Below are 14,499 nucleotides of genomic sequence, written 5' to 3'. Positions count from 1 at the left end.
TGGAGTATTATTCAGCCATAAGAAAACAACTCCTATCATTTGCAACAACATGGATGGAGCTGGAGGTAATTATGCTCAGTGAAATAAGCCAGGTGGAGAAAGACAAGTACCAAATGATTTCCCTCATTTGTGGAGTATAACAATGAAGCAAAACTGAAGGAACAAAACAGCAGCAGACTCACAGACTCCAAGAAGGGACTGGCAGTTACCAAAGGGAAGGAGGTGAGGTGGGTGGGTGGGGAGGGAGGGAGAAGAGGATTAAGGGGTATTATGATCAGCACACATGTGGCAGGGGGAGGGGGAGGCACGGGGAAGGCAGTGTTGCACAGAAAAGACAAGTAGTGACTCTATCATCTTCCTACGCTGATGAACAGTGACTGCAATGGGTTATGCAGGGGGGACTTGATAATATGGGGGAATGTAGTAACCACAATGTTGCTCATGTGAAAGCTTCGTATGACTGTATAACAATGATACCTTAAAAGAAAAAGGGTCCTATCTAACAGCCTGTCCACAGCCCGGCTGGACCTACTGCAAGCCCCACCTCGAAGTGAGTGAACCCCGACTGCACTAGAGCCCATGAGTGCTACTCTGAGTGTGCGTGTGGAGGACAGCTGACAAGGGCCCTCAGGGCCTGGACTCAAATCTCAGAAGCAGACCCTTCTTGGCTCACCCAATGATCCACAGACAATGCCCTTGACCTGCCATGGACCTGTGACCTTGTGACTACCTTTCAGACTCCCTCCACTGCCCATATTTTGGGAGCCTGAGGCAAGAGCCAGAGGATCCAGAGGCCAGCTCGTCTTATCTGGCTGTGTGATTGCAAGTCAGGTGACACATCTGGTCACAGCTTTTGCATTTACCACAAGTAGACTAGACAGGCTCCCAGGTCACGTCTGAGGAGTCTAAGCAGTGGGCCTGAGGCCAGCCCTCCACCCAACACCTTGTCCCAGGGCCTCACCTGATATAACCCTCAGGCTTCCAGGAAGGCTCAAGAAAAGTCACTGCAAAGCTCCTAATAGGACAGACATTCCTTCTGAATGAGTGACATGGGGAGGGGAGGGGAGATTTGGCTACCTGGGGCCTTTCATCAGGGACGTTAATATGTGGCCAAGGGGGTGGATGGGGCCTCCATCTGCTGTGGCCACCAGCCATGTCCTCCGGCTCCAGAGGTGACATGGGGGCCTCAGACACGGAGACCCCACATTCCCCCCAACTTGGATGGCAGAGCACAGGACCAAGGTGCAGTACAGGGCCTAAGTGGCTGCTGCTAAAGATGTCCTTCCCCACTGATACACTGTAAAGAGCAATCACAGAACCCACTGGGCCATGATTCAGAGGGCCTGAAAGCAGAGGGCCCACTCAGACAAAGCACCATGGGAGAAAAACCACCTTAAGGCAGGCCATGAGGACAGCCCAAGCCCGGCTCAAAGGCATGCAGCGAGGTGGGCTCACAGCCCCATGGCCTCACTCTCTGTCCCAGCTGAGAAAAAGCAATCAAGGTTGCCTTTCCCCTTCATCTTAAGGAGAGCTGAAAGGAAGGAGGGAGCGAGAAGGGTGAGGAGGAAGATGCAGAGGCCTGGGGCCCTCTGTGTGCAGCCTCTCGGGCCCCAGCGTGGATTCCTCACATGCTGGAGGCTGCTCTGCATGCAGTTTGTGTGTTCTGCTGACTGCTAAACTACACAGGTGTTGTTAATCAAGTCCCCACTAGCAGGCAAGTCTGAGGACCCGCCTCTGACCTTGGCCTGGGTCAGGGAGCGTAGCTTCTCCTCACAGGCCCTCTCAGCTGAGGCCAGCGCCTCCATGGCCTTCCAGTTCTTCTCTCGGAGGTCCTGGGATAGGAGACAGGAAAAGGTCAGCTGCCAACTCATCCCCTGAGCTGCCTCAGCCACTCTCATGAGGCAGGGAAAAAAACCCTGGCCCCACTCTGGACCCCACCAGCGGTCTGCAAAGGGAAAAAATGCCCTTTCTATTGGCCCACATCCACTTGGCCTCCCCTGGGCAGCACTGACATAGGTCACAGAGCTGCAGCCCACTGTGGGCTGGCAGGGGCATGGGGCCATGAGGTGGTGAGGGTCCTTTCAGGGAGACTCCAGTGTGAGAGAAGAGGGTCAGCCTAGCTCCTCAGCAAGGAGAGGCTGCTCCCCACAAAAGCAAGCACTGACCCCTTGGCTGGCTTGGGCCAAGCCAGGCACAGGGGGCTCCTTGGGGCAGAGCAGCTGGGCAGCCAGCAGGTCTATGAGAGGCAGTGGGCATGAAGCCCAAAGGGGAGGATGTAATGCAGAGGAGAGGGGCTTCTATGTCCCCTTCTCCTGGTGCCAGCCTCACCACTCCAAGGTGACCACATGACCCAGGCCAACCTGCTCACTATGTCCCCACCACAGGGGCTCTAGGCTGGACCACACGACCCAAGCTGATCCAATTGGAGTCAGTTCTGGGACTTCTGATGGACCCACGGGGGAGGGAGGCCTCCCCACACAGGAAGGTGGGCCTTCAGCCTCGAGTAGCATGATGGGATGATGGGATTTCAAGAGGAGCTCAGCCCCGTCCTGCCTAGTCTGGGGCAGGTTCCCCACAGCAGGCCTGCCCTCAGCACGCACGTTGTTCTTCACTTTCTGCTGCTCCACTGCCTCCTTAAGCTCGGTAGCCTCCTTCTCCAGACACCACACCTGGGACCCCAGCTCCTGGAGGCTGAGGGGAGATAGCGGCATCACTGCTGGGCTCCAAGGGCTCCCAGGTTCCATCCTGGGAGGGCCCCTCCCCCACCTGGGCAGCCACCCTGGCCGGGAGCACCAGCGAGGCCAAGCCACCTGGCTGAGATCAGGTCCCTCCGCTCCCATCACCACCTCACAGGGCACAAACTTTCAGGGAACTCCCAGCAACCTGAGTTGCTCCCTCACATCCTGAGTGCCTCGGGGCTGGGGCACAGACCCTCAAGTCCACTAGAGTTCCATTCGGTGACACTGGCTACCAGGACTACGGAGGTGAGGGCAGCCACAAGCAGCCAGCACAGGGCTGACCGCGGGTTTTCAGAATGCTTTTCTTCCAGCAAACTAACCTCCTTGCCTATGCGGCTCCTGCTCAATGTGGTCCTGCTCTGTCCCCACACAATCAGCCAGCTGGCCCTTCCTGGTGGCCATACCTGGCCCTCAGAAGCCATGCACTGGGCTTTCCCAGAGGATGCCTGAGCTAGAGACTCGTCTGGTGCAGTCATCTGTATACCTGGTGAGATTCTGGGCACCGCTGCTCTTGGCCGTTCACTATAGGCCACCGCTTCCCACTGGGTATGGCAGGACTACCCTTGGTCCAAAACCTAACTGCTGGAGCCCAAACGCTCCTCCCTCAGTTCTGTGCCTGGGCCTTAAGGAATCAGCTCTGAAGTGACCCCAGACATCATGGGGTTGGTGAGATGTCACTCCCATCTTTTCACACTTCTTTCCAGATTCATGGGCCCAGTGGGTGTCATCTACCCTCATCATCCAGAAATGAGAAGTCAGTGCTGCTAGAACCGTATTAGCTGATCTGAGGAACAGGCTCCAAATTGACACTTTAATAAGCTACCTTCCATATTAAGATTTAGGAAGGGGAAGGGCCCAGGGACATGTGAAATCCAAAATCCAGAAGTGGCCCATGCTGACTGGTCAGTACCACTAAAGCCACCGTGAACTCAGGAAAGCAGCCCCTGCTCCAGGCTGTTCCCACCAGAGGGTGGCTGCCACCAGCCTCGGGGAGGTGGGGCTCTGGTCACTACCAAGCAGGTGGGGACATACATATTTGCATTTCTTATCATAGGCCATGGTCAAAACCTTTTGATAAACACCATTCTAGCATATCCCAGGAGCAACATAGTTTCTGGGTGCATTCTAGCTCTCCTGACAACGCACCCTGGGAGTTTTTATCCTGAAGTTTTCATCTGGCCTTGGAGACAGTTGTTGACTTCCTGGGTGTTGGTTTCAGGCCCACAGAACCTTGACCCTTGACCCCTCTCAAAGCTCTGCTGGGACCCTCCTAGTTTTTCCCTCAGGCCTCCCGTGTTACCTAACAGCCTGCCCCCAGCAAACCCCTCAAGAGCATCTCCAAAACAAAGGCCCCCGAGGAGGAAGTCAGGCCGCTGCCTCACCTCCAACCCAGGACAGGATGGCTTGGCCGAGGCACAGCTTTCAGATAAACTGAGAAGGGAAAGAACCTGAACAGCATCTGCCAGAGACGCCTGCATGAGGCAAAAATCAGGGCCAGCCCTACACACAACCTGACTTAGGGGCCCTAGTACTGTGCTGTGTGGTCAAGAATCTGATCAAACCCTTAATCAAACACAACCTCTCTACTCCAACAATACTACATGAAACAAGGTTCATCCAGGTTTTCTGCAAAATCACAGGGGAGGTGACTCTCTGGCAGCAGCAGCCAGAATAAGACCTTGTTGGCTGATGGCCTGGGACATGCCCCACCACCTGCATGGGACAGAGGAGGGGACCTCCCACACCTCACCCGTGTGGTGGCCTTGTGGGCCCCTGGCCACAGCGTCCAGGAACCATCTCCCAAGCCCGTGGTCACCTGCTCAGGGACACATGCCCCGGAGGTGACACAGTCCCAGGAGCCCGGCATCCAGGCTTGAGCCACCCACCCCAGCATCAGCTCTGGCCTTGCCATCAGCAAACTGTCCCTGAGCACAGCCTGGGGCAGGGCCATGACACCGAAGGAGGTCAAGGTCTGCCTGCAAACCGGCAACTCGGTCAGCTCTGAACCCCACTGACGTCTCGCGGCTGGTTCTCCATACTGGGTGTGTAACCATTTTTCCTATCAGATTTATGACCTCGCTTACTAAAATCCCTCGCCTTGTACCCATGGAGAGAACCTGTGTCCAGCCAGTCCTTCCCCATCGAGATGGACAGATGGCCACTTGGCAAGAGAAGGTCCAACCCCCTGTGAGGCTCTCCACACAGATGATGAGTCTTGATCCTTGAAAGCAGGCAAGAAGCTCTTTGAACCACCCTCTTTCCTGCCCAGGCCTGGCCCCTGTCCTCAAAGTCACCGGAGGGATGGAGAGAGACAGGGGCCTCTGAAAGGGGCTCTTGCCCTGCTGAAAGGCCCAGCTCCCAGGGTCCTGAGGCTGCAGTCCTCTCTCCGCTTACCGGGCCTGCTGCTCTGCTTGGCTAGCCTGCAATGCAAGACAAAAAGCTCTTTGTCACCATGAGTCTTGCCTTGTGGAGTCAGGGCAGGCCCATTCACTCTCAGCCCTCCCATGGGGCAGGCTGGGACCCCAGGCACTCTCCCTCTCCTCCCTCAGGCTGACCTGGGCATCCTGGGCTTCCCGGGCCTGGCCCGCCTCCAGCAGGGCCTCAATGGACTGGATCTTCTCTGTGAGCTGCGAGTTCTCATCCCTGGCCTCCTTGAGCTTCCCGTGGAGACTGCTCAGCTCCTCGCACTTGCTCTTCACCTCTGCCTCAGAGGACTGCAATTTGCTGTGCAGCTCTGAGAAGGGGAGCAAGGGCAGAGTGTGTTGGGGGCAGGAAACGCTGGGATGGTCTTCCCCCCAACCGCTGCCTTAGATCAGGGCACTGAGGGCTCCCTCTCCTGCCTCTTCTGTGTGCCTGGGGATTTGAAGACATACTTCTGACCACTGGAGCCTTTATAAACTGTTGGAGGAAAGTTCCTCTCTGGCTTTGTTCTCCAGGACCCATTAGGGTAGAGTGAAATGCCCTCAGATCACTCATGGGAAAGGGTGGAAATCTAAAATGGAATCTGGTTGCAGTTTCTAATTTGTTCTCTAAGAGGACTGGCTCATATTAGCTGAGCTCTTCTTAGGTGCTTGAACCCAGCCCTCCCAGCCTCCCTGGCCTCCTCGATCTGGCTGCTCTGCTTTCCCAGGGCCCCACTGTGGCCCATCTGAGAGGCCCATGGATTCCATACCCACTCTGCCAAATCCTTCCCTGCTGACCTCTGAGGTCACCTGGGCCCTGGGCCTGTCCTGCTCCAACCAGCACAGAGGAGCCACAGCACACAGGGGATTATGCCAGTCCTCTGTCCCACACGTGCTGACTGTTTTCATCACATGGCGCAGCACCCCAACTCTTCACAGGGACACCTGGGTCCTGACCATCTGGCCCCATGCCTTCTTGCTGCAGTCACATTTGCTGACTTTCTGTGTTTGTTTCTGGTCTGGGCCAAGTTCAAGTACATTCCCATTCTCAGGGGCCCCATTGGTCATTTCTGCCTCTTCCTGGTCATTGTGAGGCCACCCCTTTCTGTCACTCAGACCTTGGCTTAAACATTCCCTCCACCTCAGAGAGGCCTCCCTGACCACCCAATCTAAAGCCACAGAGTGGGGTCAGCAAACTAGGCCCTTGGGTCACCCCTGTCCACTGTCTGTTTCTGTAAAGATTTATTGGCCCACAGCCAGGTCTATCTGTTCATATATTGTCCTGGGCTGCTTTGTACTACAGCAACAGTGCTGAGCAGCTCTGGCAGACACTATATGGCCCACAAAGCCAAAAATATTTACTGTCCGACCTTCACACAAACAGCTTGTAGCCTCTGCTCTAGTTCATGTTGGCTGTTTGAGTCTATACAGCCCAGGGCTGTGTGACCTGAGCAGTGCACGTTCACGTGTGTCCTCTGGAATGTACCCGGGATGGCGCTCGGCCATGGCAGATGTTCAGGAAATGCTGGTGCACAAGCGCCTGTTGAGCTGTCGCTGGCACTGCACTCCTTGTTCTCCAGGAACCCTTATATCCCTGACTTGGCCACCCTCTCCAACACTGGCCTCTTGGGCTGAGTGAGTGAGGAGGACCAGGAAGGTCCAGCATGTATCAGCTGAGAGGGTCCACGAAGGCCCCAGCAATGCACAGTGGAAGTACAGCCATGCCCCAGGGGCCCAAGGCAGGAGAGGCTTGAGGGGTGTCACCTTTGAGACACCCCTCCCAGCTGTCACAGGCTCTGCCCTCTGCTCCCAGCTCCCCTCCCAACAGGACATATTAACCCACGCCTGTGACTCTGAGGGGCACTCAGGGATCCCAAGCTGCCCTCATTTGCCAACAAGGTGGGCCCATGTAATAAGTTCCAGCCCCTGGGCTGGGGATGTGCAGATGTGCTTCCTGCCCAGACCCCATGGGCCCACAATGCCACCCTCACCGGACATCTGCTTCTGCTGTTCCTGGACCTTCTCGGCATCTGCACGCAGGCTGGCATGGCTGGTCTGCAAGCGGCAGAGCTCCCGGCTGACCTCATCCAGGCGCTTCTGCAGGGCCTCCTCGCTCTCCCTGTGGGATGCCTGGGGACCAGGCAGAGAAGATGGCCGTGAGCATGCCAGAGGGAGGCCAGACCCTCAGCTAGCTCTGAGGTCGAGGAGGACAGAGAACTCCTTACACCCTGACATCCTGTCTTAATGACCTTTATAAAACCCTCCAGGATTTCCCAAGTCAGTTCATCCATTGGAGAAAACCAGGGGCAACACCCACCCTACCCCTGAAGAGTGGGCTCACGAAGTACCTAGGATGAAGGACAGTTGCAAAAAGGAAAAAGTCCCATTTCATTTCAGTGTGACAAAGAAAGGTGCTTCCTGTAGCCTGAACCTCCCATCTGATTTGATCTCTTGAGTGGGTCCTTGGAAGGTTCATATTTATTGAGCTTTTTCTATGCAATGCACTATTCTAGGTATGTTAGTTGATCCCCAGCCGGTCCAGGAGACTGTTATGCCCATGTCACAGGCGGCGAGAACAAGGCTGTGAAATCCTGCAGCAGACCCCAGGGGCCTCTCTGGCAGCACCACGAGGGCTTGATGAGGCAGCCTCATACACCCTGGCCTCCCTCTTCACCCGTGGTCAGCCGCTCCCAGTACCTCTGTTAGAGGGGAAAGAATGTGACTCTACAGTCCAGGCTGAACACAAGACCTCAGGCCTGGGGTTCAGAAGATGCTCAGAGCCTGGCGCTTACTGCTGAGAAGCAGGCCCAGGTCTTGATCCCAGGCTGGGTCCTTAGAAATGTCACATGTACTGGCAACACCGTGGGTGCTAGATTGGAGGTTCCAGCCCTAGAAGCACCAGAACTATCTGGAGCCATTAAAACCTAATTATGGCCAGGCCCACCCCAGTGTTCTGATCTGCTGGCTTGGGATCTGCTTTCCATGAAAAATGAGCTAACACCAAATTGTCCATCTCAATTCCACCCAAACAGTTCAAACCCTGTCTGTTTATATGCTTTCCATCTTTAGTCCCTTGTTTGCAATTTCATGTCATTGTTTTAGTCCCTTCTACAAGACAGCCCCCTGCCCCAAGTGCCACAGCCTGGTCACTTGACTGAGCAGAAATCGGGACCACTGCCCTCAGGTTGCCAGGACTTCCTTGTTATCCGGGAAAGTTAAATGCACAGCAGGTGTGATTGAGGCTTCCTCAAATCAGGGTAACTGTCCCCCACCTGGTCATCCTGTCCTGACACAGGCCAGCGGGGGGCCAAAGTCAACAGGGGCTGGCTGCACCAGACGACACCCAAGGTGCAGAGGGGACAAGGGGACAACCTTCCTCCCACTGAGAGAATGGGCATCCTCCTGGGAAAACAAGAGCTTTCAGGCCACAACCTGAGGCTGAGAAGAACACCCACTTGGCCTTGAAGCCGGAGGATGCATGAGCTTGGCTGGCTCTGGCCAGCTGCAGTGCCCCAGGCGGTGGCCAGGGTGGAAGGGCAAACACAGCTCTGGGTGGACCCAGGGGTTCAAATCCTGCCTCTGTATTAGCCTGGACTTGTTGCTTAGTGTCTCTGTGTTTCAAATGTCCTTATTGGTAAATTACAGATAATAATGGCACCTACTTTATAGGGTTAAAATGAGAATGAGCTGAATTAAATGCTTATATCTTGCTTAAAACAATGCTTAACACATAGTAAGCACCCATTTCAGGCTGCCTAGCTCCACTATTAATGAGGCCACGGTTGAGGGCTCAGGGTTTAGAGCCCCAGCCCTGCATGAGTTGTTGTCAGTCATGGCTAGGAAGGGATGGTCCAGTGTGGCCAGGCCCGTCCCTGCTGCACAGACCGGCTTAATGGGTGGTGTGAACAGGACTGAGGTGGTTGCCACCCTGAGTCACCTGCAACTGGAGGACCTGCTTCTCGAAGGTGGCTGCCTTGGCCTCCAGAGCCTTCCGTTGCTGTTCCTCCTGTCGCACGGCCTCTGATTTCTCTACCAGCTCCTTGCTGACCTTGCCAAGTTCCTGCCGGAGCTTAGCCAGCTCCGCGTTCTGCCTGCAAGACAGTCACCAGTGCCTGACTGACAGACAGAAGGGACTTTAATCAGCTCTCTCCAGCCCTGAGAGCTGCCCCCAGGTGGCTGGGACTGGTACTCCAAGCCTCCTCAGGAGCCCGGTTTTTCATACATGGTTGCCTGAGTCTTATAGCCATTACCCAAGCCCCTCCTGCATAATCAGCTGTGTGCGGTACGCGTGTGTGAGTGAAGACATCTTACCAGCATGGTCTAGGTGCCAGAGAGAGCAAAGAGTAAAAATTCACGAAAGCATCCTCCTAGATGGGAGTCCCTCCTAGAAACAGCTAGAAATTCAGACAGAAAAAAGGCATGACACTCTTCTCCTCATTGCTGATCTGGCTCCCAGCAAGCTGTGGAATGCAAGCTGACTCGCCTCAACACTCCTGCAGGGCCAGGGGCAGCAGCCCCTTGGAGTCCATGTGCCCTGCTTCACTGGCCAAGGGGAGCACAGCCAGGCTGGGAGGCCCCCAAAGTGGGAGGCTGAGGTGCTCTGTGGAACAGACCTGCAGCACTGTACAGAAGCTGGGTGTCAGGCCAGGAAGTAGCTCACGGGCCAGGGAGGGAAACCTGATTGGAAGGAATATGGGCAGTTCAAGACCTGCCTTTTCCAGCATGTGGAGGTAACCAGTACATCGGCCTCCTTCAGAAGCACAGAAGACACCTCCTCAGGCGGGCCCGGCAGCCTCGCTGAGGGGCGATGCCACACAAAACAAGGGGACAGCAAGATGGTTCCCAACCGTGGAATATGGCATCAGGCCAGCTGGGCAGAGGCGAGAACTCTGGCTAAGCCCAGCTTCTCTCTGTTCCACATGAAGGGGAAGTGAGTGTCCCTCTGTCCCCATGTTCACCTTCTGCTTGTGGCTACTGGGAGAATCACAGCCACAAACCTGACGTGCCTATGGGACAGGACAGACATGAGGACGTGGGCACACACATATCCAGGGGGACCTCCAGGCAGAAGAGAGAGCCCGAGGCAGGTGGCCCACAAACCTCACTCCATGCCAGGGGGCCACCAGCAAAAAGAGATGCGTGGCCCAGACTTCCCTCCCTGGGCCAGCTCCTGGCCCCACCCTCTCCCCACCTGACTTCCACTGAAGGAAGAGGGTACCGGTGCTATTTACCTCTCCTCTTGCCAAGAGGGGATGCTCCAGGGGTGGTAATGCAGACCCCAGAAAGTCCCCTCAGGATGCCTCAGGTAAAGAGATATGAATCAAAAGAAAATACAGTGGGGTTTCTTCTGGGCCAGCCTATTGAAACTAATGCTCAATCAGGGACTCAGCACCAGGCTGGGCAAACTGGAGCTCGTCAACTCGCCCTGTGGCCTTGACCATGTGAGAAGATCCCAGCTATGCATGGGAAGGCTCAGCAGCTCAGAAGCAGACAAAGAAGGGGAAAGTCAGAAGGTGCCCGAAAGAAGGGGCTGTGGATTCGCACAGGCAGCCCCGAGCACTCCTGTGGGAGGCCCTGTAAGGCTGCCACACCAGAGCCCGTGACCCAGCAGGCAACTAGAGCCTGTGCCATAGCGTGGGGAGAGGTCAGGGGGCCCTCTGGCTCTGGAGCACCCCCAGGATGAGCCAACGTGTGTCCCACTGGGAGTGCTATGCTTACTTGCTCTCCACCTGGCTGGTGGCCTGGTTCAAGGCATCCCTCAGGATCGAGTTCTCCTGCTGCAGACGGGCCAGCTGTGTGTTGGGACCATTTTCCAGCTGCTCCTGAAGAGTCCGGATCTGAAAAGTCAATGGGACATCAGAGTGCCGCTTGGCCTTCAAAGAGAGCCAACTTTTGGAGCAAGGTTAGTGGGGTCACCGCCCACAGACAAAACCACCAAGGGCAGCACCTTTTCCACATGAGGTGGGGAGGATCCCCTAACACAGGCCTGAAAATGCACTCAGAGCAGCCCCAGCCACATGCCTCTGCCCTCTCCTCTGCCTCCCATGTCACAGCCTCCAGGTGGCCGAGTGCTCAGCCCAGAGCCCCAGACACGCTCCACGCACTCTGCCTCTGAGGTCACTGCGTTAACTCTTTGGAGACAAGCACACAGCCACAGGCCACAGCCTACAATTACTCCAAGGATGCCTAGTTTCCTGCACTCTGCCATCCCATGGCACCTCCTGAAGCATGCAGTGGGAGGCCGCAGCCACAATGAGCAGAGCGTGGTTTTGAGGAGACAGGGCCAGATTTGACAGGCAGCCCCCACAGGCCCCATGCAGTTTTCAGGCTTCTCATTTTATGGGGTCCTCCCAGCTTTGAGTGACAAAGGCAGAGACAGCATTACTCCAGGGTCACACGGAGGCTGGGAACTTGACCCACAGGCACCCAGCAGATGGGACACAGGGCTACCACTTGGGACAAGGCAGCTTTCTAAAAGTGCTCTTTAAAATGTGTCTTATATCTTCCTGGTTACTAACATTAAACACACACATGGTTGTTTTTAGGCCAATTGACACCACCTGATCTGATGGAACAGCCCCTCCACCCCTCCCTCCAAAAATACCCTCAACTACCCTCTGGGGATGGCTCTAGGCCCCCCGGCCAATGCCCATGCCCACCCCCACCCCACACCAATCACGCCCCCAGCCGCTTGCTGCCTACCCTCTGGGGATGGCTCCAGGCTCTCCCACCAGCCCTGATGCCCCTGCCCCCTCCCCTCCCACCAATCACAACCCCAGCCTCTGCCCTCTGGGGTGGCTCCAGCACTGCCCCACACCCTGTAGTCCTGTCCCCCTGCCCCCGACACCAATCAAACCCCTAGCCGTTGCCTACCTTGCCCTGCAGCTGCTGTACCTCCTTCACATGCTCCCGGTAGCTGGCCTGCATGCGAGCCTGCACAGCTGTGATCTCCTGCTCCTGGGCCATGAGCTGCTTTTTCACCTTGGCCTCCCCAGCTGCAGCCTTGGCCTTTTCTGATGCCAGCTCCTGGGATAAGCAGTGGGCAGAGGGAACGGAGCTTATCATATGGGACCAAAACAATCACAATGCAGCACATCACCTGGGGCTGCGAAGAGCCTGAGAACAGAGCTTGGAGACGGTTCTTCCCAGGTTCTCAGACAGGCCCACGCCAGGCAGCACAGAGAACAAGCAGGAGACAATGAGGGATCCCTGGAAAACCCTGCCAGCCTGACCAGTGGAGGGGTCAGTGTCAGGCCTTGTCCACAGTGGAGGCAGTGGGTACGAACAGGAGCTGCGTAAAACACAGTCTCTGGGCTCTCCAGGAACACAGGCATGATCCCTGATGTCTGGGCCCCAGCATGCCCACTTCTACATGAGTACCTTTGCCAGGATCAAAAGGCAACCAGCCTTGATAGTGGATGGGTCAGCCCCACTCCTAGAGGGCCTGGGTCTCTAGGCAGATGCTAGGTCCTCCACCCCAGCCCAGTGAACATCTGCTCTTGTCAGTGTCAGTTGCCCATGATGAACATGGGATGCTGAGCCTGGGGACCCAGAGCCTCAGGCAGGGGGCAGAGCGTAGGTGGCGAAGGGTGGTCAAGGGAGAGGGACTGGCTGGGGTCTGTGTCATTCCTGAAAGAATGGCAATGGACAGAAGCCACAGGGAAGTAGGCGGTGACAATTCAAGGAAGGGTTGATGCAACAGGCTCTTGGGTGGGAATACTGCTCCCTGTCCAGTCGGCCTCCAGCCAGACTGGCAACTACCTGGTATGGGCCCAGATGACCTGGGTGACCACTGTCCCATAAGAATCAAGGTCCTGTCCCTTCCCTGTCCTGAGCAGCAGACCAGAGAAGGGGAAATGGAAATCCCCCTATTCCCTTGGCTGGGAGGTCCATCCCAAAGGACCAGAGTCCCCTCCTACCTGAGATGGCACCATACTGAGGCCAGGGAGGGGCTGGGCTGAGGGGGTGGCCACTGGGTGCCAGAGCTGCTCTGGTGTTCCCTGCAACCACCTGGGACCCACTGGGCCCACTTCTTAAAGGCAGTCATCTTCCTGGCTCCACCCAGGCAGAGAGCCCACAGGAGCACAAGGTCTATGCTAAACGCATTATTGATTATCTGCAGAAATGGGAGGGTGGCTACCACTGCATGCCTGCACAAGCACAAGTCTCAGTCCCCATTTTAAAGCTGAGCTCACTGAGCCATGGAAGGACATGACATCCAAGGCTGCAGAGCAGCTCTAAGTGGCAGGAGTGGGCTGGAACCTGGGACCGTGAGAGCTCACAAAGATTCTAGCAAGGGGGAGCAATGGTGAGGTGCCTGGGCACCTCTAGGAAGCAGGAGAGGGCAACTTTATGGGGATTCAGGTCTACCCACTTCCTCTGACACATTCCCCACCTGCAGAACTGCCGTGGCAGGGATGACCTGCAGGCCTCCCCACACCAGCCATGTGGGAAGCCCATCTCCACTGGGTTTCCCAGATGAGAGCCCCCTGAAGCACATGGGCTCGCCTCTGAAGAGGAAAGCAAAATTCAGAGAGGCCCTGGTGCGCCCCTGGCCACAGTGGCAGCCAGCAGTACAGCCACACGTGAGCTGTCCTCTGTCGCCTCTGCTCACCACACAGACACTCAGAGGCTGGCACTGAGCATCTCTCTGGGGACAGCCTTCCCCACCTGGGCAAGCCTCAGGTACTTCTGAGCCTCTACCGGGCTCAGGACATAAAGGTCCCAATTTCCTGGGGACACAGGGTCCCAAAGCCACCAGAATTCAATGGGATTTTCCTTTCTCTCGCTGCTGGGTTTTTTTTAAAGAGCAGAGAAAAGCCAGCTTCTCCTCAGGGCATTTGTTTGGTTCTGGCTTCTTTTTCTCACAAGACCACAGAATCCCAGGATTCTTCCTGCCTGTCAAATTCTTCATTCAGTTGCAAGGATCAGATTTATTTTCTTGAAAGGCATGCCTGGTGGTGGGGGAGTGGCTCCAACTGGAGCCTAGTTTTCTTTGACTGTGCTGGGCAAGGAAGGAGCCAGCACTGCCAGCTCAGAACTGGTGCTCTGCTCCCTAGGTGGCATGGGCCCTGCGCTGTGTGAGCTCCTGAGGCAGCTGCAGCAGGGACAGGAGGTGGCTCCCACCAAAGAGACCTGCCAACAGAACACCTCCCAATCACCTCTGCAACCGCGCTTACCCTGAGGGTCTCCTTGACGGCTCCAAGTCCCATCTCCCAGGCCTGAGTGAACACAGGATGGGGACTAGTCCAAGGTGCCACCTCAGGCCCCTGGCACAAGGCCCCTGGTGCATGAGAAGATGACAGCTGGAAAGGCGGTTTTCCAGAAGAGCTGTACCAGAGCCATGTGTGGTTCCTCAC

The 14,499-nt window shown here is 56.2% G+C and overlaps 1 protein-coding gene across 7 annotated transcripts in view; it reads right to left on the bottom strand.

Moving 5' to 3' along the window:
* The window catches only part of RRBP1 (ribosome binding protein 1), a 70,294-nt gene that overhangs the window by 8,511 nt on the left and 47,284 nt on the right, over window positions 1-14,499 (bottom strand). For all 7 annotated transcript variants that reach the window (XM_057502700.1, XM_057502701.1, XM_057502703.1 and 4 more), the window contains exons 5-12: window positions 12,014-12,166; window positions 10,859-10,977; window positions 9,078-9,231; window positions 7,132-7,270; window positions 5,294-5,472; window positions 5,133-5,158; window positions 2,601-2,691; window positions 1,740-1,832 (exon numbers count right to left, since the gene is read on the bottom strand). In XM_057502700.1, coding sequence (XP_057358683.1) covers window positions 1,740-1,832; window positions 2,601-2,691; window positions 5,133-5,158; window positions 5,294-5,472; window positions 7,132-7,270; window positions 9,078-9,231; window positions 10,859-10,977; window positions 12,014-12,166 — 954 coding nt within the window. The remainder of the gene's footprint in view (window positions 1-1,739; window positions 1,833-2,600; window positions 2,692-5,132; window positions 5,159-5,293; window positions 5,473-7,131; window positions 7,271-9,077; window positions 9,232-10,858; window positions 10,978-12,013; window positions 12,167-14,499) is intronic.

This window comes from Manis pentadactyla, chromosome 5 (assembly GCF_030020395.1).
Source record: "Manis pentadactyla isolate mManPen7 chromosome 5, mManPen7.hap1, whole genome shotgun sequence".
NCBI lineage: Eukaryota > Metazoa > Chordata > Mammalia > Pholidota > Manidae > Manis > Manis pentadactyla.
Note: the sequence above shows the minus strand (reverse complement) of the source record. Positions and strands in the feature narration are given on the sequence as shown.